Source organism: Pezoporus flaviventris, unplaced genomic scaffold, assembly GCF_033815535.1.
Source record: "Pezoporus flaviventris isolate CSIRO_AGI_PZ_B2104156 unplaced genomic scaffold, CSIRO_AGI_Pfla_v1 ptg000066l, whole genome shotgun sequence".
NCBI classification, from domain to species: Eukaryota; Metazoa; Chordata; class Aves; order Psittaciformes; family Psittacidae; genus Pezoporus; species Pezoporus flaviventris.
This window is the reverse complement of record NW_026892614.1, coordinates 2939130-2964766: the sequence shown is the minus strand read 5'-3', so window position 1 is coordinate 2964766 and position 25637 is coordinate 2939130. Positions and strand designations below refer to the sequence as shown.

At 61.2% G+C, this 25637-nt stretch overlaps 1 protein-coding gene across 1 annotated transcript; it reads left to right on the top strand.

Annotated features, from left to right (window-relative positions):
• Positions 1–5997: 5997 nt before the first annotated feature.
• On the top strand, positions 5998–25261 carry LOC133278342 (uncharacterized). Its single transcript, XM_061470952.1, has 33 exons — positions 5998–6776; positions 9725–9832; positions 11195–11350; positions 12011–12142; positions 12249–12440; positions 12530–12613; positions 12695–12813; positions 12971–13085; positions 13358–13444; positions 13745–13860; positions 14024–14147; positions 14364–14470; positions 14559–14640; positions 14813–14938; positions 15016–15147; positions 15397–15653; positions 15802–15925; positions 16091–16285; positions 16581–16736; positions 17251–17471; positions 17802–17979; positions 18270–18416; positions 18635–19033; positions 19364–19483; positions 20580–22115; positions 22329–22409; positions 22628–22714; positions 22834–22925; positions 23139–23224; positions 23767–23833; positions 23961–24124; positions 24399–24533; positions 24744–25261. Exons 1-33 carry the CDS (start codon positions 6348–6350, stop codon positions 24977–24979), a joined length of 6390 nt encoding a protein of 2129 aa, XP_061326936.1. The 5' UTR covers positions 5998–6347; the 3' UTR covers positions 24980–25261.
• The last annotated feature ends 376 nt before the right edge of the window (positions 25262–25637 follow it).

Below are 25637 nucleotides of genomic sequence, written 5' to 3'. Positions count from 1 at the left end.
ATGGACCCCAGTGCCAACATTCTTGCACTTGACTGTGCTCCTCCGTTACTCTCCCCTTCTCCTGGGTTAACAGGGTGGCTCCAGCTTGGCGGTGGGCAATGGCCAGTCCTTTACAGGCAGGCAGTTAGCTTCCCCCCCAGCCCTCCGTCATGGCTGGAGGATGCTCCTGCAGCAATAACCACTGCTGCCTGCCCAGCAGCTCCGCTTCCTCGTCCCGCTCACTGTGCGCTCCAGGAATAAACGTATCTGTTGGACATGTGGCCCCGGGCACTGACTTGGGGATCGTGTTCTCCCTCTGCTCACTGTGGCCTGGGTTTCGGGGAATGAGGTGCAGAGCCAAGCCCAGGACACACATCTCGCCCAGCCTGGGGCACAGACAGAGGAGCACCACAAGGCGCAGGTCTTGCCTTGGGAATGGGGATTCTATATCCCCTGGGATTTTATAACTCGCCTTTTCCTGTGCAGGGGAATCTTAATACTGACACATAGGGGAAGCACCATGTAAGGAAGCACTGCTCCTCAAAGTGAGAGCTAGCATTATGCTGTTAGCAGGGCTGTTTGGTTATCCCAAGGGATTTTTCAAGCGGAGGAAAAGCCAGTGCTTGCTCCTCAGTGTCAGTGGCAGCAAAGGTGCATCTGCTCTTAAAGAAAGGGGAGGAAATGTCTTGGGGAGGTTGGGTATGGGGAAAAGGTCTGCTTGGATAGCATGGATTTAACCATGGAGTGGATGGGAGTTGGGGCAGCCTGCAGCTCTGGACCCTGAAAAGGGACCACGCAAGGTATGTGACTCTTGATAGGGGCTGAGAGAGGTTGGTGTTTTCCCCTGATTCTTCTCAGATTACAGCTGGAGGCAAAAGCCTTCCACCAAAATGACGGTGGGGGGCTGCGTGGTGGGGCTTTCCACTGCATGGCAAAGAGCAGGACTTGCTGTCAGCGTGCACATCCTGCCCCTTGCTGACACCCCAGAAGGGCATCACAGCCCAGGTGGCCCTAGGGGGACTCAGCATTTGGAAAAGGAGTGCCCCTTGTGCCCCTCATTTCCCCCAACATCTCAGTGCCAGGCCAGCTCCCTGGGACCAGTATCCCTGCAGTGGGAGAGCACCCAGCTCTGGGACAAACCAACCTGATTCAGAGCATGGAGGCAAACTGAGGTGTGATGGCAGATGCTGCGCCCTCCTGGGGCTAGATGGAGGTGGGCTACTTGCATTTGGCTACTTGTGAGCTGAGCTGCCTCCCATGGGGTGGGGGTACCTTGCAGCTTGCCAGTCCAGAGTCCCTGCTCCTGCATTCAACCCAAAAGCCATTGCAAAACAAGGACTCAGGTGGGGTCGAGACACAGGAGCAAGCATGCAGAGCTGTGACTGCTGTCCCAGCTGTGGAGCCTTATCACACACACACACAAGCCAAATTGTAGGGTAGGGTGTACTGGCTGGCTTTGGGATGACAGGTGCCCCCATAGCCTAACCAGAAGCCCCCTCCTTCCCTCCCTCCCTCAGGGGCCAGCTGGCACATCCCCTCCCTCGCCGCCCAGCAGCTGGCAGACCAGTACTGGCGGGGGGCCAGCAGGCAAGGGGGCCCCAGCTAACGCCACCAGGAGTAGCCTGGATCATCCCTCTTGTACCCTGGGACAAGGAGGAGGCCCAGCAGAGTCCTTAAATGCCAGCGTAAGGTGAGGAACAAGGGGGACTGGGGGCCACATGTGGGCAAAACTGCTGCTAGCTTTGGGTTTGTCTTGTGATGGGTGCTCCCACCTTTTCCACACCTATCCCACGGGCAGGAGTGCACCAGGTGAGCAGTAGCACCCTGCTCCCCAGCACCCCATGCCCTGTGCTCCTGCCTCCCGCATCCAGAGCAGTCTGCCCATGCTGGGGTCCCCCCACACCCCAGCTGCTCATGTCCATCCTGCATGCACAGGATGGGGGGAAGGACCACAGCCCGACCCCACCTGGCCCCACCAGCTGCCCTGGCAGCTGGGCTCTGATCCCATCTGCGCTGCCCTGGACCCGTGGCTGCAGGAATGTCATTCCCGTGGGCACAAAGGGCCTTTGTGCGAGCGGAGCAGGCTGGCGGGGGGGCATGGCGTAGCCCAGTATCCCGAGCTGGGGCTGGGAGAGCTGCGGCCGAAGGCAAGCGTGTGGGAAGCAGCTGCCACCAGCCTTGCGTGGCCTCACGGCTCCTGGCCAGGCTCAGCAGTGTCGCCGATGCTGCCAGGGAGGAAAACCCCCTCCCATCCTCCTCATCTCTCTGGCTCCATCAGCAGAGATGGGAGCACCCTGCAGCCGCCGGCACAGGGAGCTGCACCAATGCTGAGATCTGGCACCTCCTTGGCATGCCTTGTCACCCGCACCATGGGATGCCGAGGGCTCAGCTGCCCCATGAGGGGAGTGGGAGGAATGGGGGCATGGAGTGGGGGCAGTGAGCACCGGCAGCAGCTGCTGGATTCAGCCTTTTTCAACAGCTGCCATCCCAGTGCCAGCAACAGGGAATTTGCCTGGGCTGGGGTGTTCCAGGGCCTGTCCATGGTGCGTTAAGCAGACTATTTATAGTGCTCATGTCCCTCCCCAGCAGGAATGGCCCATATTTCTCCTGTGTGGGGCCAGGCACCAGTGGTGTCCCCACCAACACTCCTTTGGGTCCCTGTTGGAAGGATGAGGTCTTCGCAAAGAAAGGACTGTTGGCCAGCTCTCATCTTCCTCCCACGCTATTCTGTCAGCTCCCAGTGCGATGCCAGAGGAAGATTTGCAGCAGATGTTGCACACCTTGTGAAGAGATGCCCAAGGACCATACCCTGCTTCCCAGCACCCCTGCTCCCTGCTAAATCCTCTGGAGCCTTCACCATGTAGCAGTTTAAGGATTGGTAGGTGCTAATGGTTGTCCTATCCCCTGTGGCATGAGGGTCTTGCTGTCCCATGAAGCAGAGATGCTGTCCTGGCAGCAGGCTGACCGGCAGGTCCTGAGACCCTGGGCCTGCCTTGCAATGCCTGGGGCATCTCCTGCCCCTTGTTCACTGATGTCCAGCTGCTAACTGACCACCTGAGAGAAATAAGCGCTAAAAGGGTACATGGTTCTTGTTTGGGCTCAGGAAGTGGATCCCTGCCCTCCCTGGCAATTGATATGATACAGAAAATGGGTGCCTGAAAGGGGAGGCCTCAATACATACCCAGCAAAAAAATATCTGGCCACCTGGTGAGGGATTTTGAGCCCCTTGGTGAAGAGGGATGAAAGACAGACAAGAAAAAGGGTTGAGAGTCAGAGCAGCGACTGCAGGAGCAGAAAGTCCTCCATGGATCAGAAAGGTTAAAGCAAGGGTCTACATGCCTTGGTTCAGGAAACACACAGGTACAGGACTCCAGTGCCTTAAACCTTGTGTTTGGAAGTAGATACTGACAGAATCTTGATTTCTTTCAAGGTTGCACTCTCTTTCCAGCTCTTTGCCTGACTCACCAGAGGCACAGGATTAAGTCCCTTTGCTTCCCTGGGCTGTGCTTTTGCTCAACTGTGAAAGGAGGCTAAAACCCCTGACCCTCCAGATAGGGAAAGCAGCTCGGCAACGTCTGCATTTTTGGCAGAGACCAAGATCTGCCTCGCTATGAGACCCAAGAGCTTAGCAAACAAGCCCTGCCCCACTTTCTGCCCAGTGCTGGGATGTTGCAAACATCTGGCTTTCGCAGCAGGGTAACCCCTCCTGCAGTTACCTGCGCTCGCTCCCTGGGAAGGAACAGGTTTCTGCAGAAGCCGCACACTGAAGCCTCTTTGTTCCCAAGGTATTTGCCATTCTCTCCCTTGTGTATCTCTGCCACATAATGCTCAGATGCAATGTCCCCAGGAACGTGCTGCAACACCTCTGCACCTGTCCGGCACCTTCCTTTCCCTTTGGGACTGGAGGACAGGATTCCCCTGGCAGGCACGGTAGGATGGGCTGTTCCCTGGGCTCAGCAGGGCTTTTCCTAGGAGTAAGTAAGGCTCCATTCTCCATCACTGCGGTCACTACCACTGACCAGGGACACTTCACTTTTGATCCTAGTTGCGCCCAGCAGGCTCAGAGGCAGGGCGCTGCACAGGCCCTTTGCATGGGGAGGAGTATTTCCTCTAGGGCTGTACTGCTGGGGAAACAGAGGCATTGAGCGAGGCAGCAACTTTCCTGGGATCAGATGCAGCAAACCCAGGAGTCTCCAGAGCAGGCCAAACACTGCACCCGCTGCCTCCCCAGTAAAAGGGGAGAGGCTCCCTCCCAGGGAGATGTAAACCCTGACACAGCTGCACCAAAACTTTGGCTCCTGCTACCTTCACCCTTTCCTGTAACACCGCCGGCACAGGGCTGGCAGCAGCGCACAGCAGAGCAGTGTGCTGGAGCCAGAGCCCTCTGACCATGGCAGATCCAGTGCTAGAGAGCCTGCAGGAGGCCGGTCCCAAGGGGCTGACGTCAGGCACAGTCCTTGCCGCTCCTGGGCCTGGAGCTGAGCCCCTGGGGAGCTGTTTCTAGTTTCGGCACACAATGTCTCTGTGCTGAGGCGCAGCCAGCCTGCTTTCCTCATCCATGGCTGGCTCCTTGAGAAGAATCCACAAGGCTGGGAAAGGTCACCCTGGCTGAACTCACAGCCCTTGGATGGGACTCCCTGGGCAAGGGACAGCTTGCATCAGGCAGGCTGGGAGATGGAGCAGTAGCTTTTAGTTCCTTGTATCGGTTCATTTGCCTAAATTCTGCTTGAGTGGGAGCCAAGAATAGGGCTTTGGCAGGGTTTTTGAAGAGAACAACAAGGGGAGGAAATGAAGCCAGACAGCCACCAGGAACAAAACAAAGGTTAGGAGCAGGAGGGAAGCGGAAGGGCACGGACATGAGCCATGGACCTTCCTGCCTGCACCTTGGGTAGCTTGCACTCTCCTGGTCTGCAGGATCTTGGCTGCTTGCCCCAGGCTAGCTCAGCCTGGGAGCACAGCTGGAAAGCATGGGACATTGGTTACCAGCCTGCTCTGGAGCCCCACGTGGAGCCAGATCCCAGCTCTTCCCCAGGGTAGTGCCCATCTGCTCCTCAGCACTTCATGCCCTGGGCCACCTCTTGCCCTGCTCTCCTTGGCAGTCCAACTGCTCTGCATTCCCAGCCCTTGTGGGAGCAGGGTGGGAATCACTGGTGCTGGCAGAGAATGGCAGGCATATTTTGGATCTGGCTGCCTGCTCAGGGCTTCGGTGAAGTTTGCAGTGAAACAGGACCCCCTCCTGCCAGCCCGCATTTCTGTGGTAGGCAGATGTTGTTCCTTCCTCACCCCCCTTCTTCCCCCAGCACTGCCACCCCAACAATCGGGGTCCTGGGCTGAGGAGCAGTATCGCTTACAGGGAGCATGTGTCTGGCTTGGGAGGAGGGGGCATTTAAATGGGCAGCTGTTTTTGGGGTTGTTTTTTTTTTTTGTTGCTGTCCCTTGCTCTGGAGCTGTTCCGGCCATTTGGGCTGGTGGCAGGTCCTCGTGGGGGGAGCTGAACAGTGCAGGCTCCTCTGGGAGAAAGGGCTGAGAGGTGTCCCGGAGCAGGAACGATTCCAAGGAGGGTAAGAAAAGAGGGAACGCGGTGGGGAGGACAGCAGCCCCCTCCAGTGCTTCTCCTCCGAGCATCCCGCGAGCAGCCCCCTGCTCCCGGAGCGGTGCAGACGTCCCGGAGCCGCGCTCGGGGTCCCGCATGGCAGCGTGAGGAGTTCCCGGGCACCCCCCGGTCCGCCAAGGCACTTCGGGGGGTGCCGGGGTCTGACGGTGTCCCCGCAGGCTCAGGGGGCAGCATGCCCGCCCCGCCGCTGGCCGCCCCGCTGCTGCGCGCCCTGCTCGCCCGCCTGCTGCCGCTGGCCCGCAAGCGCCTCCTGCCGCCGCTCCGCCGCCTGGGCCGCCGGCTGCGCTCCCGGGAGAGCCGCCAGGCCGTGCTCACCTGCCTGCTCTGCCTCCTCAACCTGCGCAAGAAGGTGGACGACTGACGCCAGCCGGGCCAGGGCAGGGCCGGCCGCGGCGAGTCCCCCCCGCCAGCCCTGCCCGCCTCGGGAGGAGGGACTGGGTCAGGGGAAGGTCCGCCCAGCGCAACCCAGCCCAGGCAGCCGGGGCCGGACGGCTGCCCGCGCCTCGCCGCCAGACCATGGGAGCCGGGCCGCCCCCCGCTCCGCTGCCCCCCGCCGCGGGGCCGTCCCGCTGAGCGCCCCCGCGGGAAGGGGCGGCCCCGCCGCAGCCGCCCGCCCCGGGGAAGGAGCTGGCGCCGCCCGAGTTGTGTCCATCACCGGCGCTCCCCGGCGGCCGGGGCCCCGCGCTGCCGCTTCGCCCCGCGCTGCCCGGGCAGCGCCACCAGGCTGCCCCCTTGCCGGTGGGCAGCGGGGAGGATGTCGGGCAGCACGGCGAGGAAGGTGCAGCCCTTCACCATCAGCACCAAGCTCTCGCTGCCCAAGTGTGCCGCCGACTTCCCCGGGGACGCCTGCCCCGGCATCGCGCTCACCTCCGCTCTAGACAGCCACCGCGGGCTCCGCCGGAGCCTCAATGAGCGCATCTCCCTCTACCTGGCACACGCCCGGGCCGGCCCCGTCGCCCCCGAGGGTCAGCCCCGTAGCCCCAGCCCCGGCGAGGACGGGGGCACCGACGATGAGCGGCTGAACCGCAGCTCCCTCTCCCGCTCCATCAAGAAGATCACTCTGTCCAACTGGCATGGGGAGACCGGCGCAGGGGACACAGCGGGACCCGGGGACCCTGACCGGCCAGGCGGCGAGAGGAACCACAACAACAACAACAGTAGGCCAGGGAAAGCTCAGTTCAAGGTAAGTGATACCCATACCCTGTACCCTCCTCTCAGTGTCTTCCTTGCAGTACCCATTCCGGGCTGCCAAGGGAAGGGTAGATCCTGGGGAGGTCCAAGGGATCCGTGCTGTCTTGCCCCCATGCCCTCGAGGTAGCACCCACTCCAGGGCTCCTGAGGTAGTTGCTTTTCTTTCCATGTCCTCTCTCACATTCCCCTGTCCCCTCCTTCTGTGTGCTGCCAGGCTGGAGGGCAGAAGGTCTCTGCTGGAGATGAGCTTTTGGTAGGTCTAAGATGACCCAGAAAAGCTCTGCCTCAGAGCCCGGCTATGGAAGGCTTAGCTCTTGGGATGCCTGAGATGAGGCAATGGTGTGTGGGGAGCTGAGAACTCACTCTCCCATTTACCAGAGGGGAAACGGAGGCTGGGAGAAGGGAAGTGACTCATGGAGGGCCACACAGCCAGGCAGAGCTGGGACAAGGCTAAGAGCAGGACCCCGGCTCCCGTAACCCCACCCTCTGGGCCTGAGCCTTAGCAGGCACACAGGTCCGAATCCATCAGTTCCCGAGTCAGGGAGACCCCCTGTTGAGGCTGGGATGGGGCAGAAGGCAGCTCGGAGACCTCACTGCTGCTGGCAAGAGCAGGCAGGAACTCCTTGGGATTTAACCCTGAACCGCAACAGCTGGTTTTCCGGCGGGATAGCGCTAGGGAGAGCCGCACAGCCCACTGCCAAAACCCTCATCCTCATTGCCAATAAAGGCCAGACACAGCCTCGCAAGAGCTGCCGCTTCCTCCGGCACGCAGGCAGCTCCTCACTGGGCGGCCAGAGCCTGCGCAGCCCAAGGGGCATCGGCATGAGGGCTCCCCTCTTTCATATAAGGCAGGGACATGTGCTCGGCTCTGCAGTGTGGTGCGGGACTTTCGGGAAGCTGCCAGGATCGGCCCCTCCTTCCTGTCCGGCCTCGGGGGTGGAGCTGGAAGGGGGGGGGGGAGGGCAGGCTGCAAGATGGGGCTTTGGGTGGCAGAGCGGCAGCCAGGGTGCAGGGGAAAACGTGTGTTTGGTGGGATGGCAGATGCAGTACAGAAGGGAACACAGAAGACACATTGGGTCTTTCCCAAGTGTACTCCCTGGCCTTTGGCTCTGCCCTGCAGGAATGCGGGACTCCTCTGGGATGAGCACAGTGCAGCCCAGGAGGGTCTGACCCTGGTCTTCCTACTCGTGGGACGTCGCTGGCACTTATTTCTCTATGGGAATGTGACGAGCATATGTGCCACGTTAATCTTGCCTGTATGAGGGAAAGAAGCGTTCACAGAAGAGGCAGCTGAGGCTGCTGCGCTTGTTTCATGTGTGGTTTTGCCAGTGTTGTGAAGCCTGGGGTCCTGCTGGGGAGCGGCTTGATGCCGAGGAGGGCACAGCTCCTTCTCCCAGCCTTTGGTTGCTGTTTGTTGTGAGGGACCGGGGGGGGGGGGGGGGGGGCAGTCCCGGTAGAGCAGCTCTGCGGGAAGGATGAAGTCATCCTTGTGCTGGCAGCCCTGTTTTCCTGCGGCTGACGATCGTGAGACGGGGACTTTAAATAAAGCTCCATGTCACCTGCAGGCTTGTCTGCCACAGCTGAGCCCTGCTGCAGCCGGTGTGCGAAGCTGCTGCCTAAAGAGGGGCTTCCTAGGGTCTTATGCCCCGTAAGCATTTCATAATTAGCTCCCCGCCATTCCCTAAATGGCATCCAAATCATTCAGCCCTGCTGTCAGGCAGAGGGGTGCCTTCTCCTTCTGGCACCCTCCTGCCAGATGCACTGAGCGTGCTGGGCTGTGACTCAGCCTCACTCCCTGCCGGCTCTTCCTACTCAGGATGGGATGCTGTGGTGTGTGGTGGTGGTCTGTCCTCTGCAGCCACCAGCCGGGCTTTGGAGGCCCCTTGGTGGTGCTCATCTGCCAGGAATTACAGGGTTGTTAGACTGCCATCCATGCTGGGACTCTTCTGCAATCCTGCAGATGGTAGAAAGCCACTTTCTGTGCAGGGAAGGAGTCCTGCTTTGCCTGCGTTGGTTGCCCCTTGGACGCTGTCCCCAGGCTGTAGTGGTCCGAGTGTGGTGGGATGGGTCTGGCTCTGGCTGATCCACGACCCATTTGCTAAGAGGAAAGGATGTCGGGGCAGCACATGTTACTCACCACCTCATGTTGCCCTGTACACACTTGGATGGCTATTAGAGAGAGAGCAAGGTGGCCCTGGGGAGGGAGTGGAAGGAGGTCCCTACGCTGGCCTGCTACGTCTGACAGCTCAAGAAAAGATCCATCTGTAAGAGGATGAGAGTGACGGCCCCTGTGCATGATCCAGTCAATCCCACGCACCTCTCCCCTTGGGGCTGGGCTTCATTAAGTACAAGGTAACATGGAGTTCATCCTGGACCTCCTCTCTGTGCCTGGCTGCAGCTCCTGGACTTCCTTCCTCCTGCCTCTCCCTCCCTCACCCCCATCCCGAGGGAGCCAGCCCTTCCCTGCAAGCCAGCCACCCCCTTAATTCTTGCCTCCCAGCCATGCTGAGGTCAGGGATCAGCAGCTGAGAGGGTTCAGGTTTGTGCCGGTGGAGTTAATGTCCTCCTGTGCCCTCACACCTCTGCCCTGCTGTCCTTAGATGACCAGGGGCAGTAGTGACCAGTCAATGGGTTTCTGCTGCGTTTGGAGTCAGTTCAAGGGGGAACAGGGTGTCTGTGTGGGAGGGAAAATGGAGATGATGCTCACCTTGGGAGCTCTTGGAAATTGCTGAACACATGGCAGGAGCTGCGGATGCTGCACAGAGGAGCCTGGCCTGGATGTGTAAGGAGGGATGGGCAAGAACCCGGCCAAGTGGCTGGGTACTGCCAGCAGCCTTCTCTGGCCAAGGGCATGGGGAGGCAGATGCATGTTTCTCTGTCCCCCAGCTGATGGGATGGTTGAGCACTTCCAGGCTCATGACTGTGCCTTCCTGTCTCTAGGTCTTCCTCAGGAAGGACGTGGATGTGGACGATGAGCAGCAGGAGGTTGTGAGCCTCCGGGCTGGTGGTTTCTGCTCACCAGTGGACAGTGGTTCCCCCTTCTATGCGGTATGTCCCCCAGCCCTCGCTGTTTAGGAGGGCACAGCTTGGAGCTGAGCAACTGAGGGCAGCCACTGGTGGTGAGGTGCAGATGGAGCCTCGCTGCTTTAAAGGGGACAAGCTAGGCACAATGGGGAGAGGGGTCAGCCCCTCAGGCCAGTGCCCAGAGGGTTTATTGCTTCCAAGAGAGCAGGATTACAGGCTCCTCCAGCCCTGGCTGTATCAAGAGACTCAAGATCCCAGAGTCACAGGAGGGCCTGAGAATTCGTGTTGCTATTTAAAAGAAAAAAAAAAAAGAAAAAAATAAGAGATTTCTGTAGTTCTTGTGGTTAAGCAGAAAGGCTTTGAAAAGCAACTCCCATGCCGTCGGCAGGGCAGCACATGCCAGAGTGCTTAGAGAGCCTTAGCGGCCCAAAGCCCACTGCTCTACATGCTTTTATGAAATCGCACCCTGGCAGGCTTGGGATCTGCTAGGACCCCATGGGGCAGCTTGCACGCAGCTCCCCGGGGAGGGAAGGCTGCCCTTGGGCTGCCCCAGGAGCAGTTTCTGCCTGGTGAGTAGAAGCAGTGAGCCCTGCATATTCAGGCTTCTCCTGGAGATGCCCAGGCTCCTGTTTGCCACCAGTTAGTGCAGGGTCAGGTCCCCATCCCTGGGCAGCAGGGTGGGAAGTGAGTGCCCGGGTGGCTGTGCTGTCCCCTGGGCTACATGCAGCTGGGCCCGGGGCTGAGCTTGGAAGAGGGCCAGTGCTTTCACTGGCTGACCTCTGCCGTCACCCCTGGCAGAGCTGAAGCCCTGACACAGGGTTTCGTCAGCATCGTCTGCCCGTGAGGCCGCGTCCCGTGGGAGGTGCTGTGCTTTCTGCCCACCACCACTGCTCACTTTGGATGGGAGCTCCGGGTGCCCCTGAAGGGGCGACAGGCTGAGTTCATCAGGGACCTGCCCCATAGCTTCCCCATCCCATCCCCTGGCAGTGTCCCTTGGGGTGACACCAAATGGATGCCACAGAGGGGAATGCTCCCTGTAGGGACATGCAGCCTCAGGCTGGAGGGGCAGCAAGCACCACATCCATCTCCAAATTGGGTGCAGGGACCAGCAGAGGTGTTGGGTGCCGTCCCACTAGCCTGGAGTGACCCGGGGCTGAGGGACAGCCTGGCAACCCCCTGCCAGGGCTGTGAAAGCCACCGGTGCAGCCTTGGTAGAGGGGAGCTGTGCCTTGGAATGTTGGAAGAGAGCCCTATGTCAGTGAAGGAGTGGGATCAGGGATGAGGCAGGCTGACATACCTGAGTTGTGCACCTGAAATGCTCCTGGGAGGTGATGGGGAAGGCTCTCTGTGGCAGCACAATGAATTCCCCACCTCTGCCCACCCCAGCTGGCAGCATCCCTGGCATCATCACCCCAGAAAGAGAGCCCCAGGGGCAAGGAGCCCAGCATGGCACCAAGAGGCGATGGGCGAAGTGGTGCGGGAGCACCCCTCCTCCTTGACCCGAGCCCTCTGGTAGCCCAGTTCAACCGGGAGATGCTGCAGGTGAGGACAGATGGGTGCCCGCTCTAGGAATTGTGTCGGAGCGGAGTGGGGGGCTCCAGGGCCTTTCATGTGAGCAGCGGGGGAGGGCGCACGCTGGGGAGGCTGAACTCCCTGCCCTGAGCGAAGCCGTGGTTGTGGCATGAGATCATGTTTGGCTGCTTCTCCCTGGCTGTCGGCCCCAGGGAGAGGGGGTCAGCCCACACCAGGGCCCTGCTTCCTCCCCACGTGCGCACGCTCCTCCAGGCCCCCATCCTCCTCCTCCCAGTCCCTATCCCTGGGAACAGGGATGGTGCAGGGGGGCTGCTTCTGTGTCATACTGGGGAGGGTGCATGGGTGGTGAACTGTGGAGGAGGGTGCAGGGAGAAGAGATGCTTCCTGCAGGGCTGTCCTGTGCAGAGATGCCCAGTCTGGCCTGCTGGTGGGGGGGGCAGGTGCTGGAAAGAAGCCAGATGCTACTCACCTTCTCACCCCCATTGCCACTGATGCCATTTTGAGCCCCTTTGCTGGCTTGTTGGTGCTTGGAGCAGATGGGTTGTCAGCCCAGAGAGTACCCTTGAGTCCCTGTTGTGGCTTCGGAAGGGTTTGGGCTTGTGTCCCCAAAGCTGTATCCTTGAGTCTCTGGTGGAGGTCCCTGGCTACGTGGCTCTTCCCACATGGCAGGCAGAGGGCTGGGTGCGAGGCAAGCTGCGGGACCTGAAGGACGGCTGCGACCTCCAGGACTGGGAAGAGGTGGCTCAGACGCTGCAGCGGGACATGAAGGATTTTGAGAACACGCTGATAAAGCTCAACCAGGTGAGGGTGGATGGCGGCATGGCTCCCATTCCCTGCAGCACCCATGTCCCTGTGCTCTCCAAAGCAGAGGGTCCCTGGGAGCCCCTCACGCTGACTGGGTCCACAGATGGGTGAGCAGCTGATGTGGCGAGCCAGCCCCAGCGCCGAGGCAGTGCGCAGGCAGCTGCTGGCCCTGCGGGAGCAGTGGCAGCTCCTGAAGCAGACAGCCGCCAGCCAGAGCAAAGCCCTGGGTGGGCTGCGGAGCCTGCAGGACTTCAACAGGAAAGCCGAGCAGCTGGAGGCATGGATCAAGCACAAGGTGCGGGGTGCTCAGGGCATGGTCCGCGGGGGGGGTGGGGGGACGCAACCAGGCTGTCCCACTGCCTTCTCACACTCTCCCTGGCCCAGGAGGAGAAGCCATCCATGGAAGCCCTCCTGCAGGAAAGCCCGGACAAGATCCAGCTCACCCGCCGCATCCTTGACTTGAAGCAGGTGAGAGGCTGCTGGGTGACCTGAACCTGGAGCATGGTGCAGGTCCTTGAGGATGCTAATGTCTGCCTCTGTTCGGGCCAGGAGGAGCAGCAGTTCCAGAGCCTGCACAAGGAGCTGAACAGCCTGGCCCAGAAGCTGGAGAAACAAGGCAAAAGTGAGAGCAGGAGCATCTCAGCCCGACGCAAGCACCTCAACAAAACGTGAGTGGAGGATGCACAGTCTGAGCCAGGCACTGGGAGACAACAGGCTGGGAAGCAGGACCCCCAAACCTCCCTCGTGCCTCCCTTCACCCCAGCTCTGCACTGCTCCCTAGGAGGGCATAGGCTGCCCTTCACATCTCCCCTTCCACCGGCGCAGGTGGCTGCGGCTGCAGGGGACCCTGAAGGAGCACCATGAGGCTCTGCAGCTGGCCCTGGAGGTGGCTGCCTTCCTCCAGCAAGCAGATACCCTGCTTGGGGCCATCCACACCAAGGTACCAGCACCGGAGCCACGGTCAGCCTGGTGTGGGGCTGCTGTACGGTCAGAGCAAAACTGGGCAGGTCGCACCTTGCTCTCATCCCCTGCATGGGGACTGCTGTGGTCCCAGCACCCTCAGCCTGGGGCTTGGGGAGAGTGCTGGGAGACAGAGCCTGGTGTGAGAAGGGGAACCAAAGGGGCAAGCACAGCTTTGCAGCACCCCTTTCTGCCAGAGCTGAGGGAGGGCCCTGTCCTCCTCCTGCTGCTCACTGCAGCTTCTTCTTACAGCAAAAGAACATCTGTGGTGTAGGGAAGCCAGGGGAGGGCGAGCCATGCCGGGATCGGGATGTCAGAGACATAGCCAGCCAGGTGATGGTAAGTGCAAGAGACTGCCTCATTCTCTGAGCTCTGGGAAGCATCCCAATAGAGGGGAGATGTGTGTACCTTCCCAGGTCAGCACTGGCACCAGCCAGCAAGGCTAGGGACTAAGTGGGCACCCCAAAGCCACATGGGGTGGTGGGGCTGTGTGATAATGGGGAACCCTCCTGGGGGCAGGAGGGGACCAGTTTTGGCCCCACAGGGCTTGTGGTGGGTTGCCGTCATGCACTTGCACTGTGGCTATGGTGGCTCATCCCCTATCCTATCATTGCTCCCCGGCTGCTCTCTCTCCTCCAGATGCTGGATGTGACTGTGTCCCAGCTCCTCAGCCTGCAGCCCAGCCTGGCAGCCCGGGTGAACCCCAAGCACCGAGAGGTGAAGGAGAGCTGGGCACAGCTCCAGCAAGCACTGAGGTAGGGCATAGCCCGGATGAGCCCCAGAACCCTCTAGCACTAGAGGTGGAAGCTCAGGGAAAGATCTGTTAGCTCCTGACAGGCTGCCTCCGGGGCACCAGCTGCACTTAAGGTCTCTCTTCATCCTCTTCTCCCCTGAGCCTCTGTTGTTCCCCTTTCACAGGACAGGGAAGGCTCTGGTGCTGGTGAGCAGTTCTCCAGGGGGGAAAGCTGTGGCTCTGAGCGCTGAGTCCCAAGCTGCAGGGAAGGAAGCAGGAGACAAATGGACAAGAGACTCTGGGAGCATGGTGAGAACAGGCATCTACCTTCCTCCAGACATCTCCAGCACCTTTTCCTTGGAAAAATGAGCAACCTTGTGGGAAAGGGGAGGTGTTAGCAAAGCCCAGGCTGAGCACACCTGGCCCTGGCCCTGCTGCTTATGGGAGGTGATAAGTGCCAGGCCTTGGACAAAGGGAAGCACGCTTTGGGCTGGCAGGGGAGGAACAGGAGCCTTTGTGCTGTAGGTACCGAAGGATGTACCAGGGAAGATGGTGGAGCACAAGGGAGGAGAGGGGAGCAGCCTTGGCTCCCCGGTGGTGATGCAGCTTCTTCAGGGAGAGGACAGCAAAAGGTACTGGCTGCAGGGAGCGAGATGGAGTTGGAGGGGATGGGGATCTCCTATGCAAGGGGGAACCTTCCAGTTCTGTCCCTCTCTGCAGGAGGAGGAGAGAGGCAGAGGCTGAGTGGGGGACGCGGCAGCAGGAGGCCCATGTGCGGGATGTCTGCAATGTGGTGAACACGGTAATGTCTCCCCGAAAACACACTTTGCTCCCTGTCCAGCCAGGCAAGCTAGTGCTGGGGGGCAGGACTCCCTTCCCTGACCCCCTCCTGCTGTTTGTGGGCATGCTGCTTGTGCACGCATGCTGTCCCTGGTCTGGGCACTAATGTACCACATCTCCCTGCTCCTCAGCAGACTGTGTCCTCGCACAAGGACAGCGTGGGTCCCAGAGTCCCTCCACGCCTGGGGGATGTGGAGAGCCTGGAGGGAGCACAGATGCAGGGGGAGCCCCTAGACCCCACCTCCAGGGCCGCATTCCTGGTGAGCCCCCTCAGGTGTGGGCTATAGGGTGACAGCAGCAGGGCCCATTCTAACCACCCTCCCTGCCTGCCTGTCAGGAGGGGCCGGTGCCTGGGAGGCCCCCCGGGAGCCCACAGGTGGAGGCCATGCTGCGGGAGCTGAGCGAGCTTTGGGAGGACCTGCAGAGGAAGCACCAGGAGAATGGCATCGTGCTGCAGGAGATTGATAAGGTACATGGAGGAAGGGCTGGGGTGGGCCCAGGGCATGCCCCTGCTGCAGCAGCTTGCTGGGGGTCAGCAAGCAAGGTGCTCATCAGGACAAGAGCTGCAGCATTGGCACTGACATCTCCGGATGGCATCACTGCTTCAACTGCACCACCCGAGTTGCCAGTGCCCTGGGTACCCACGGTGGGGTAGCATGGCCTCTGCCTTTCCTGGATGGCTCAGAGCCAGGCTGATGGGCTCCCTATTCTCCTCCAGGCACTGAGGCTGGTGGGGGAGCTGGACCGGGCCGAGCGGTGGCTGCAAGCCGTGGCCGGGTCACTCTCAGAGCCGGCTGCCATGAAAAGCCCTGTGGAGCTACGCCAGGACCTGGAGGAGATGGGTCAGCTGGAGAGGCAGCTCGTGCTGTGTGGCACCAAGCTGCAGGCACTGCGGGAGGAGGCAGCAGGCGAGTCAGCCACCGAGCTCGAGGGAAGGAGGAAGATGCAGAGGAAGGTGGAGGTGGTGGAGGAGAAGTGAGTCCTTGGGGAAAGTGCCTCCTCTCTGATCTCCAGGTTGGGCAAGGAGGAGGATGCTTGCCCTGAGGAGGTGCGGGGAGGATGATGCTTGCCGCGAGGCAGTGTGGATGGTGCCAGCATGTGTGATGGGTGCCTGTCCCCACAGGTTGGCACGTGTGCAGGCAGCCCTGCGGCGCCGGGCGGCAGACCTGCGTGACTCCCTGGTGCTGTCTGAGTTCCTGCAGGACCTGCAAGAGGAGGAGGCACGGAGCCGACGGGGACCTGAAGCGGTGAGCAGTGGGACCAGGCATCTTTTGGGATCGTCCAGCATCTGGGACTGGAAGTAGGGTTGGTCTGTGGGTGGCATGGGGACCCCATGGGTGTCCCCCTCCAGCCCAGCTGCCTGGGGGTATGTTCCCCGCATCCCTCACTCCTGTTGTTTCTGTTGGCTTCAGCCAGGGAGTGGTCATTGCAGCTTGCAGGGGTCTTTTCCCCTGCTCTTGGCCCAGGCCGGGCAGCCGCTGAGCAGAGAGGACTTGAGCCATCCCTTGGGAGAGCTGCAGGAGGCTGTGGAGATGCTGAACGATGCAGCGAAGGAGCGGGAGCGGGTCATGGAGGTGGCAGCAGAGACGGAGAACCTGGAGCGCCTGGTAGGGGATGGAGGCAGGGGTCTGGGGAAGCAGCTGTGTAGTCCACCTGTAGCTGAACATGCTGGCTAGTTGGGATAGGGCATGCATCTCAGCCGGTCCCAGTGGGACGTACAGGCATTGGATACATGGGGTCTGCTCTGTGTGAAGTTATCCCCATCCCTTCTGTTGCTGCTGCTCCCTGCCCTTCTGCAGGCACATGGCAGGGTGCCCTCTGGGGTGGGCTGGGGCTGCTGGTGAGTGGTGGCACAGGTGGTCCCACGCCAGGACTCATCCCTTCTCCCCAATGCCCATCCAGGTGGCAGAGGTGTCCCCATGCCTGGAGGCCCTTCGATGCAGAGCTGAGGCACTAGCTCGTGACACTGCCCAAGCAGAGAGCAGCTTCACTGCGGTGAAGAGTGAGAAGGATCTCGAGGGGCTGCAGGGCTTGCTGAGCCAGCAGCAGGAGCTGGAGGTGAGACCCAGGGAGCACCGTGCCCATGGTAGGGAGGCATCCCAACTGGCTGGGGCCATCCCAGGGAGGCACTGGCCCGCAGGGGCCCAGGTGTTGTGAGCCTTGGCACACCATGGCAGGCTGGGCTGGAATTTTCCAGCAGAGCTGAGCCCTGCCCTGCTCCGCTCCCTCTGCTGGCGCGGGCCAGGCCAAGGGGAGAGCTTACGTCAGCTCCCGTGTGCCAGCGCCTGGCTGCCAGCACCTCACTCATCTTCCCAATGCAGGGAGGTGACTCACGCCAGCAGAGCAGGGAAACCAGGCAGCCCACTGCTCTGCCCATCCTCCTGCCAAGGGTGGCTCTGCCCGCTCCCTGTGCCAGCATCCTCTATCCCCACATACTCCCCTCCATCCCTGCATGCTCCCTTCCATCCCTGCATCCTCCCTTCCATCCTATCATCCCAGCACTCAGGGGAGACCAGCCTGGGCACAGAGGGGTTGGATGCATCCTGAACCTTTTCTGCCTTGTGCTCTTTAGCGTGAGGTGTCAGAGACCCTGCAGGGGCAGCTGGAGGAGCTGGAGAGGGCAAGTGCACACCTGGAAGAGCTGTGCCCCACTCGTCTGTGCCCTCTCAGCCGGGAGGTGCAGGAGACGCTGTGTGCCTGGGCAAGGCTGCGGGAGCTGCTGCAGGAGACCCGGGCCAGTGTGCAGCAGGCCAGCCGGCTGCGGCTCTTCTTCAAGGATTACTTGGCCATGATGTGAGTGGTGATGAGCCATCAGGGCTGTCTCTGCAGTGGCTGGGGAGAGCTGGTGACAGCATGGTGTGGACTCATAGGCTTCCATGGTGGGTACATTGGCAATGCCAGAGCTGCAGCCAGGCAAGGCCATGGGGAGCTTGGAACCAAGGGCTGTGCCAGGGCTCCCTGCTGTGGGGCAGCCCCACAGCATCTTGCCCTGCCCCACCAGACTTGCTGCTACTCTAGCAAGCTGCTTCCAGCCATCCCTGAGCGTGGGAATGGCTTCTCTGGGGCCTGCAGGGCTGAAGAGGGAGTAAGTCGTTCCTCAGCCCATTTTTCACATGCCCACAGTTCCTGGACGGAGGACACGCGGGCTCAGATCTTCTCTGAAGGCTCAAGTGGCCACGGCCTCCCAGAGACTCCGTGTGAGGAGCTGGAGAGAAGGATCGAAGGGAAGCTCAAGGAGTTTGAGGCGCTGGCAGCGTCAGGGCAGCAGCTGGTGTCTGAGGAGCACTACCTGAGCGCAACAGTAAGGACAGGGCAGATGAGGTCGGGGAAACCCTCAGAACCCCCCAAAATCCTCTGTGGACAAGAGGGAACAAGGTGTGGGTGCAGAGTCCCAGCAAGTGAACAGCCATGCATTCCTCGGCTGCTCAGGGCAGGAAGGAGTTTCACTCAGCAGTAGATGCTGAGACCTGAGGTGATGTGACTGTCCTCAAAAAACCCTCCTAAACTGCTCTGTAGTGGAGTGTCCTGGTGGGGCCAGTGTCTGTGGGCCAGGAGTCCTTGCAGGCTGCCCAGCATCTCTTCTCCCTTCAGATAAAGGAGCGCTTGGAGGAGCTGCAGAGCATGCTGGGCTGGGTGCTGGTGCGCTGGCGAGCACAGAGGCACCAGCGGGACCCAGGAAGAAAGCAGGAGGACAGAAGAGACCCAGAGAGCCCCTCTGCCATGTCTCCCACCAGCCAAGTGAGTACCCAGCCATGCTGAGACTGTCAGGGAGCAGGATCAGCCTTGAGGCTGAGGGTAGCAGAGGCACCGGGTGGAGGGGGTGGTGTAGAAGTAAAGGAGGGATGTGTGCCAATGCCTCTGGGACTCTCAGGCCGGGCAAAGGGAACATTGTCCTGAGAAAATGCCTGCCTCTGGCAGACCTTCCTCCACATTCCCTCTCTTGTCTTGCTCCCCAGGAGCAGCATGCCCTGTGTGCTCAGCCCCAGCTGGAGAGCATCCACAACCCAGTGGAGTTCATGCCCTGTTCTGTCCTCAAGCCTATGCGAAGATCAGAGCCACGGCTGCCAGTGGGAATGGCCATCTCCCCTCCAGCATTGCCCCACTCGGATACCCCATCAGGAGTGGAGCAGAGCCGGGGGGAGCCCAGCAGCTCAGCATCCGCCGGTGCAGGACCCCACGAGGAGGCTGTCATCTGGGATCCTGCTGAGACCTCCACGCTGCTGCTGCCACCGCGGGGCCCCGGCGGGCTGGGCGGGACGGTCAACCTCATCCTCAGCATCAGCAAGAAGGGCGAGAAGAAGAAGGCGCAGCCGGTGCCTGGAGGGGAGAGGCTGGGGGAGGAGGCGCTGGGGACGGTACGTGGGGATGGCAGACAGCTTCCGCAGAGTCATGGGTGAGCACGCAGTGCCCGTCCCAGGACCAGCCAGGGTGTCTTCCCAGGGCTGTGCACCCATGCAGACTGGGAGGCTTTGAGGGCTGCAGGGTAGCCCCCATGGGCTGTTTTCAAGCGAGCTGTTGGGGCTGTATCAGTCTCAGGAGAGGGACCTTTGGCTGTGCCGATGCCAAGCAATGCCCAAGGGCCAAGGACGAGCTTGCGCCACCCCCTTTGCCTGCGCTCTCCTGCTCTGGCTCCTTCACTCACTCTGCCCTCAACTCTCTCTGTGTCTCTCTCTCCCCCTGCTCAGCTCCCTGCCACTAAACGCTCAGGCTGTAAAAACTTTTGGAAGCGTTGCCAGGGGCTTTTAGGAAACACTTGGGGTAGTTTAAAGCGAAAGAGAAAGCCGCCTCACCAGCCAGTGGAAGAGGTAACATCCCCAGGGGAGGCTGCATGCTGGGCAGAGTGGCTGCATGGTGTGAACCTGCCTGCTACCAACCCTCCTTGCCATGCCACTGTGCCCTGCCTGTGGTGGTCCTGCAGGAGAGGGGAAACCCTCATGGTGACATGAGCTCCAGAGTGTGGTGGGTGCTGGGGCATGTGAGGAAGGAGTTTGGACAGGACTGGCCGCAGTTTGGCCCCCTGGGTAATTGGTTCTGGTAGCCATGGTAGGTGGGAGAGCCTCCCCCCTCCATTGCCAGCGTGCAGCAGCGGTCCCTTGTGCAGCTGACTGAGGGGAGCAAGGGTGAATGGGGCCATGTGAGGGTGCATGTCTGGGAAGGGCTGGTTCCGGGTTGCATGGCTTGTAATCCTGGGGCAGGGAGCGCGGTATTTTGGTGGTGCTCCAGAGTGTGCACGAAGCATTTTGTGTCCCAAGGACAGCCATGGCTGAGCACCCCAGCACAGCCAGGGATGGGTAGCCCAAGGGAGAGGCCCCAGACTGGAGAGGCCAGAGGGCACTGGGGCAGGGCAAGGGGCTGCCAGGAGAGTTTTGGTAACAAACACCCTCCGGCCCAAGGGGTACAGGAGGACACTGCTCCAGCTGCTGCAGGTAGCTTTTATCCTTGCAGCTGTGGAAACCCAGGAGAGGGGCTGCGGCCGGGCTGGAGAGGGTCTCTATAGGGAATGGGGGGGCTCAGCCGCTGCCCAGTGCATTCACAGCTCTGTCACCTAGGGGCATGCAGGGGTGGGCAGCAGTGACTGCTGTCTCAGTACCCACCCCGAAGTCATGGCAGTGTGGCAGGAGAGCCACATGGCATAGGCAGCCCCCACCGCACCCCAGCCGGGGGACTCCATGCTGGTTAGAGGCGGGTTCCTCCGCCTCCACGGAGGTGGGAGCAGCCCTCAGGGTGCTGAGGTGAAGCCATGCTGCTCCCAGCTCGCTATGCGCTGCTGGTGAGCATTTTTGGCTGCCTGCCCCCTGGCTCCCCACTTGCCTAGGCACAGCACGGAGAGGGGCTGGTCGGTGCAGGGTAACGGAGGCTTCAGCCATGAGAGTCACACGTCTCTCATCTCTGTGTCCCCAGGCGCAGGCGGAGGCAGAGAAAACCTCAAGTGCTAAGCGGCCGCCCACCGTTGCCCGCCGGCCTCCAGCACCAAGCACTGGGACCTCATCCACCTCTCACACCCTGCCCATGGCTGGGGCCGGCTCCCTTTTCAACAGCCTGCAGCGGCGGGAGCAGGCAAGGGCCGAGCAGGCCCAGCTGCTGACCCTGCAGGGTATCATGGGCACCAGCTCCCTGCAGCCCACGCCCGAGGAGCGGCACGGCCCCAGCAGCACATGGCCTCAGAAGTGCGGCCGGAGGAAGGGGGGCCCCGGAGCAGCCGCTGCTGGACCCCAGCTCAGGGAGCTGCTGCTCTATGTCAGGAACCCGCTGGTGCAGGACATTGATGCTGAGTGCGAGGCGGCCCCCCAGGACACCCACCCCCCCAACCAAAAAAACACGTGCCCCCACCTTTCCCTGGGCTCTGTGCTCAGCCTGGAGCTGCCCCGGGACCCAGTGGTCTTGGGGTGCCACCGAGGGGCCACGGTGCGGCCAGAGGAAGCAGAGGGGCAGGAGCAGAGGCAGGTCAGGGCAGTGAGGCCGCAGGAGCCCACAGGTACGCACGGGGCTGTATGGCAGAAGGTAGATGCGGATGGGCACAGTCCCCAGGGGCCTGGTGAAGGGCTGGGCTCTTCCCCTAAGAGCGAGCGAGGAACATGGTTCGAGGAGGTGAGCTTCAACCCCAGCTACAGCCGGCAAAGGGCACATTGTTCTGGCGAGGAGCGCTGGAGCCCGAGGTGCCCTGGCAGCGCTGGTGAAGACCCCCTGGACTTCAGGCCGAGCCGGCTGCCCCGCATCGGCGTGCTGCACAAGCGGGTTGGACGGGAGGGGGACGAGCTGTCTGCCCGGCTGAGCCAGGATGGCAGCCCCGGTGCCAGTGGCAGGGCCAGGCATTGCGAAGCTGCTCGGCTGGAGCTGGGGCCATCCCCTGCTGGCACACCAGGCAGGGCAGGAGCGATGCCCAGCCCTGCCCGCACACAGCGGCCAGCCAGCAGTGGCCAGCCCCAAGTGTCCCCAGCTTCCCCCGCTGCCCCCACCCAGCTCTCTGTCCTGGAATGGGAGCTGGGGTCCCCTCAGCCCCAGAGCCCTGCGTCGGGCACCAGAGAGGTTTGCCACCCTGCCCATGGGCAGTTTGAGGAGGAGGAGGAGGAGCTGCAGGCCATCTGGAATGGGGCAGACGACCAGCAGGCACACAGCATACCAACAGGCAGCCGTGCCCGCCGCCTACCAGGGAGCAGGGCAGGCAGCATACCCAGCCCTGACGCCGCTGCCGGTGGGCCCCTCATCCTCTCGTCAGCCAGCAATGTACTAGTCGCCAAGTTCACCCTTCCCACCACTGCCCGGCTCCTCCACAGCCCTTCCGGAGACAAGAGCCCTGGTGCAGGGCACAGCAGTGGTGGCAGTCCCAGCAGACACGGGGTGTCCCCCCGCTCAGAGGAGCTGGTGTCCACAGCCTCCTTGGATGGCCCCAGCGCCTGGGATCTGCGGAGATGTGGGGAAGAGAGGGAGGGCAGCAAGGTGAGAGCCATGGAGTGTCCCTCGGAGTCAAGCAGTGGGTTGGGGGACATTCCAGGCAGCAGCTGGGTTACCCGCTCCAGCAAACCTCACCCCAAAAGCCTACAAACAGCATAGAACATTGCTTCTGTTGTCCCTTTCCCACCTTGGCATTGCCTGCTGGGGATGGGTCAGGCAGACCCCATGTGCTCAGGGCTCACCCCTGTCTCTTCACAGGTCCCCTCCGGTAAAACAGAGTTTCAGATGATGGAGGGCACACTGGAAAGGAAGCACGTGTTGCAGACAGGAGGGAGGAAGGTACATGCATGGCTGCGGGGCTTCTTCAAGGCTGGAGTGCTGGGACATGGCAGGAGGCGTCCAGGTTTTGGGGCATGAGTGAAGCCAGGGGTGCTCCTGGCACTACCATGGCATTGCTGCTGGGAGGGCAGAGCCCACCGGGGCTGGGGTGCACTCTGGGTCGCATGGCCTTCTCCCAAAGCTGCTGGTGTCACAGCTGTTCCGTTTGTGTCCTACAGGCCAGCTGCCGGGCCTGGAGCCTCTTCCACGCCGTGCTGATGAGGCAGACACTGTGCTTCTACCAGGACCGCAGGGACAGCCTGAAGGTGTGGGGGGGGAGAGTGGAGTGACATGGGACAGAGCTGGCAGTGGGGTAGGAGGCTGGCAGCAGGGAAGGCAGAATCTGCTAACCCTGCTGTTACTCTTGCTGTTCCCTGTGCTGCAGAGTTCCGTGGTGGCCCTTCCCCTGAACCTCGCCGGGGCAGTCTGCACCCCGGATGCCGAGTACACAAAGAAGACCAACTGCTTCAGGCTTCAGTGAGTCACCCCAAGCCCGGGCACAGCCCTCCCTGATGTGCCCCGGCTGGGACAGACACCCACCAATACCAGCCATTGCTCAGTGGCTCAGTGTGGTGCTTATGATTTCCTTCTTTCTTTCCCACCTGTTTTCCCTCTTTCCCAGGCTGGCAAGGGCTGTGGTTTTTGCACCCCGTGTCTGTCTCATTGCTGACTTGTTCTCCCTCCCTGCAGGCTGCAGGATGGCTCCGAGTACCTCCTGAGGGCCCCCTCCCAGCCCCTCATGAACGAATGGGTCTCCAAGCTGCAGCAAAACTCAGGTGAGCAGCCCTTGCTTGTGAAAGGGGCCTGGCTGTATGTGCATACCATGGTGTGCAGCCCCACTGGTACATGGAGGGTCAGAAGAGAAGCAGTATGGTGTTGTCTCTGATTTATGCCTCCTAACTTGCCTTGGGAACAGCAGATCTCTGCCAGGCAGGATTTGGAGGCTTTGTTTTCACACCACATACACAGTTACAAATCAGGAATAGCACAACTGACGTCAGTGGAGCTGCAGCAGCGAAAAGCTAGTGTCAGGAAAATTGTAATTGCGCCTTGGTCTTCTTGCATCCTCTCTGTGGGGCCTGGAAAGACCTTGCCTGTCATCCAGGCAAGGAGACCTGTAATACTGAGGTCTTCCCACTGCTGTACCCATACCCAAGGGCCTTCAGGTCTCACCATGGCTGGCAGGACCGAGAGCAGGCATTGCAGCAGGAGGTCAGAGGGGCCCACCATGCAGCACGGGCACCCAGAGCTGGGGCTGGCTCTGCAGGATGGTCCTGCACGTTGCCTGCACCTAGCAGGATGTTTTCTATACCCCCAGGTTTCCCCGAAGTGGATTACTTCCAGGTGGCAGCACAGCATGTCGAGGGCACTGGCGGTGCTGGGGGGTGAGTAGCCAGGAGCCGGCTAGCCGGATCTCATTGTTATAGCTCTCTCCCATGCTTGCCCTTGTGTGCTGCTCCAGCAGGATATCAGAGGGCCAGTCTGGTTAACTAAATCTCTGCTACTTCCCAGTTTCAGCAAGGTCCCCAGCCCTGGGAGCTCCCACCTCCAGGGGCAGCATCTGGTCACGACCACCAAGAGCCAGGAGATCGTGGTGCTACCCTGCTCCAACGCTTGGCTGCAGCGGGCTGTGGGCAGCCAGGATGGCACAGCCGATGGGACTGTGGCAGCAGCAGGTGACTTTTCTGACTGGCTGGGCTCCTGCTGTCCTCTCACCAGTGCAGAGAAGTGCAAGGTTGCTGACTGGGGGTGAACTGAAGGCTGTCAGTCAGTGTTGAGCTGGGTGTTGTCTGGGCCAGGAGGCCCAGAGCCCCATGCCCAGGAATTGGGTTGGGAAAAGCACCAGTTATCTCCTTTCACTTCCTGGAATACATTTTGCTGTCCTCTCTGGGGCTGACATGGGTGTCCTGTGATGGCCCTGCCTTATGACCTGTCTCTGTTCTGCTCCAGAGGATGCTCACGTGTCCAGGCACAGGGAGCAGCAGTGGTCACCCAGAGGGTCCCCGGGGTTATGGGACAACAGCTGCCAAGATGACGACTCCGGGCTGGTGGCCAACAAGAGGAGGTCCTACTCCTTCACCTCAGGTAGGACGCTGGTTTCGCTGTCACTGCCAGAAGGTGGCACCAGTGCCCTTGTCCCCACCGACACACGAGGGCAGGTGTGATGCTGCTCCAGCATCCACCCGGTCCCACATCCCTGTGCCTGGGCTGCAGCTCCCTACTCAGGGTGAGCTCTGGGGGACTGGCAGCATCTGCTGGTACCCTGCCCTCCCTGCTGACTGCTCCCTCTTGCAGCCACCTACCAGAGGATCACTCCAGTGGCTGTGCCCAAGGAACCCATGGAGGCTGGGAGCAGCTACTCGGTCACGCTGTACATTGGGGAGCAAGCACCTGCTGTGCCCCGAGCACGCTGCCACTCCTTTGTGGCCCGGCCAGGGACCCCACAGGACACACTGGGGGAGAAGACCCCTGCCCCCCCTCGCCCCAAGAACAAATCCGTCTTCAAGAAGTTCTTTGGGAAGAAGGAGTGAGCCCCAGCCAATGGGGAGAAAAGCTCTAGCCTGCCCTTGGTCCTCCTGGGTGCCATCCCAGCATGGTCTCTGCTCCCAGCACCAGCTCACCGCCTCCCCGGGGGAGAGAGGCTGCAGTGAGCAGCTCTGCTCCAGCCACCGCAGCTCTGGCCTCAGCCCGGCGCTGAGCACCCCTCCTGCCGGGTGCTCTGCCTGGGTGCGATGGCTCCCCAGGCATCCTGCCGACACGCAGCACAAGCAGGGGGTCGAGGGGTGTTGTTTTTATTAAAAAATAAACAGACACATAGTGTGGGAGCTTCTTCCTCCAGCAGCACCCGTCGGGCTCAGCGTGGTGGTCCTCGCTGCGGGGAAGCCTCAGACGAGGGAGACCTCTGCAGCGGGGTTCAGCTCTACTTGTGGAAAAGCCTGAGCGTCTCACAAGGATGCTTTGTCCTGTGGTTCCTCTGTGCCTGTACCCAGCCCACCTAATCCCATGGGGCATCTGGGACCCTTTTCTCTGCTGCAGGTGGTTGGTGGGGAAGCTACTGCCTGCAGAGCAAATCCTCCTGCCTGCCAGGCCTGCCCAGCTCTCAGATGGCTGCTGGCCCAGGTGACGGCGGGCAGTTACTGTGTGCCATGGAGGGGTCAGGGCAGTGTAGCCAGACCCCCAGGGCTTCCT

Bases quoted from the DNA above. Each gene is read 5' to 3' on its own strand.
- LOC133278342 (XM_061470952.1), top strand. From the start codon at position 6,348: ATGTCGGGCAGCACGGCGAGGAAGGTGCAGCCCTTCACCATCAGCACC. The intron at 11,351-12,010 runs GTGAGGACAGAT...CCCACATGGCAG, and splicing joins TCAACCGGGAGATGCTGCAG to GCAGAGGGCTGGGTGCGAGG. The intron at 22,410-22,627 runs GTACATGCATGG...TGTGTCCTACAG, and splicing joins TGCAGACAGGAGGGAGGAAG to GCCAGCTGCCGGGCCTGGAG.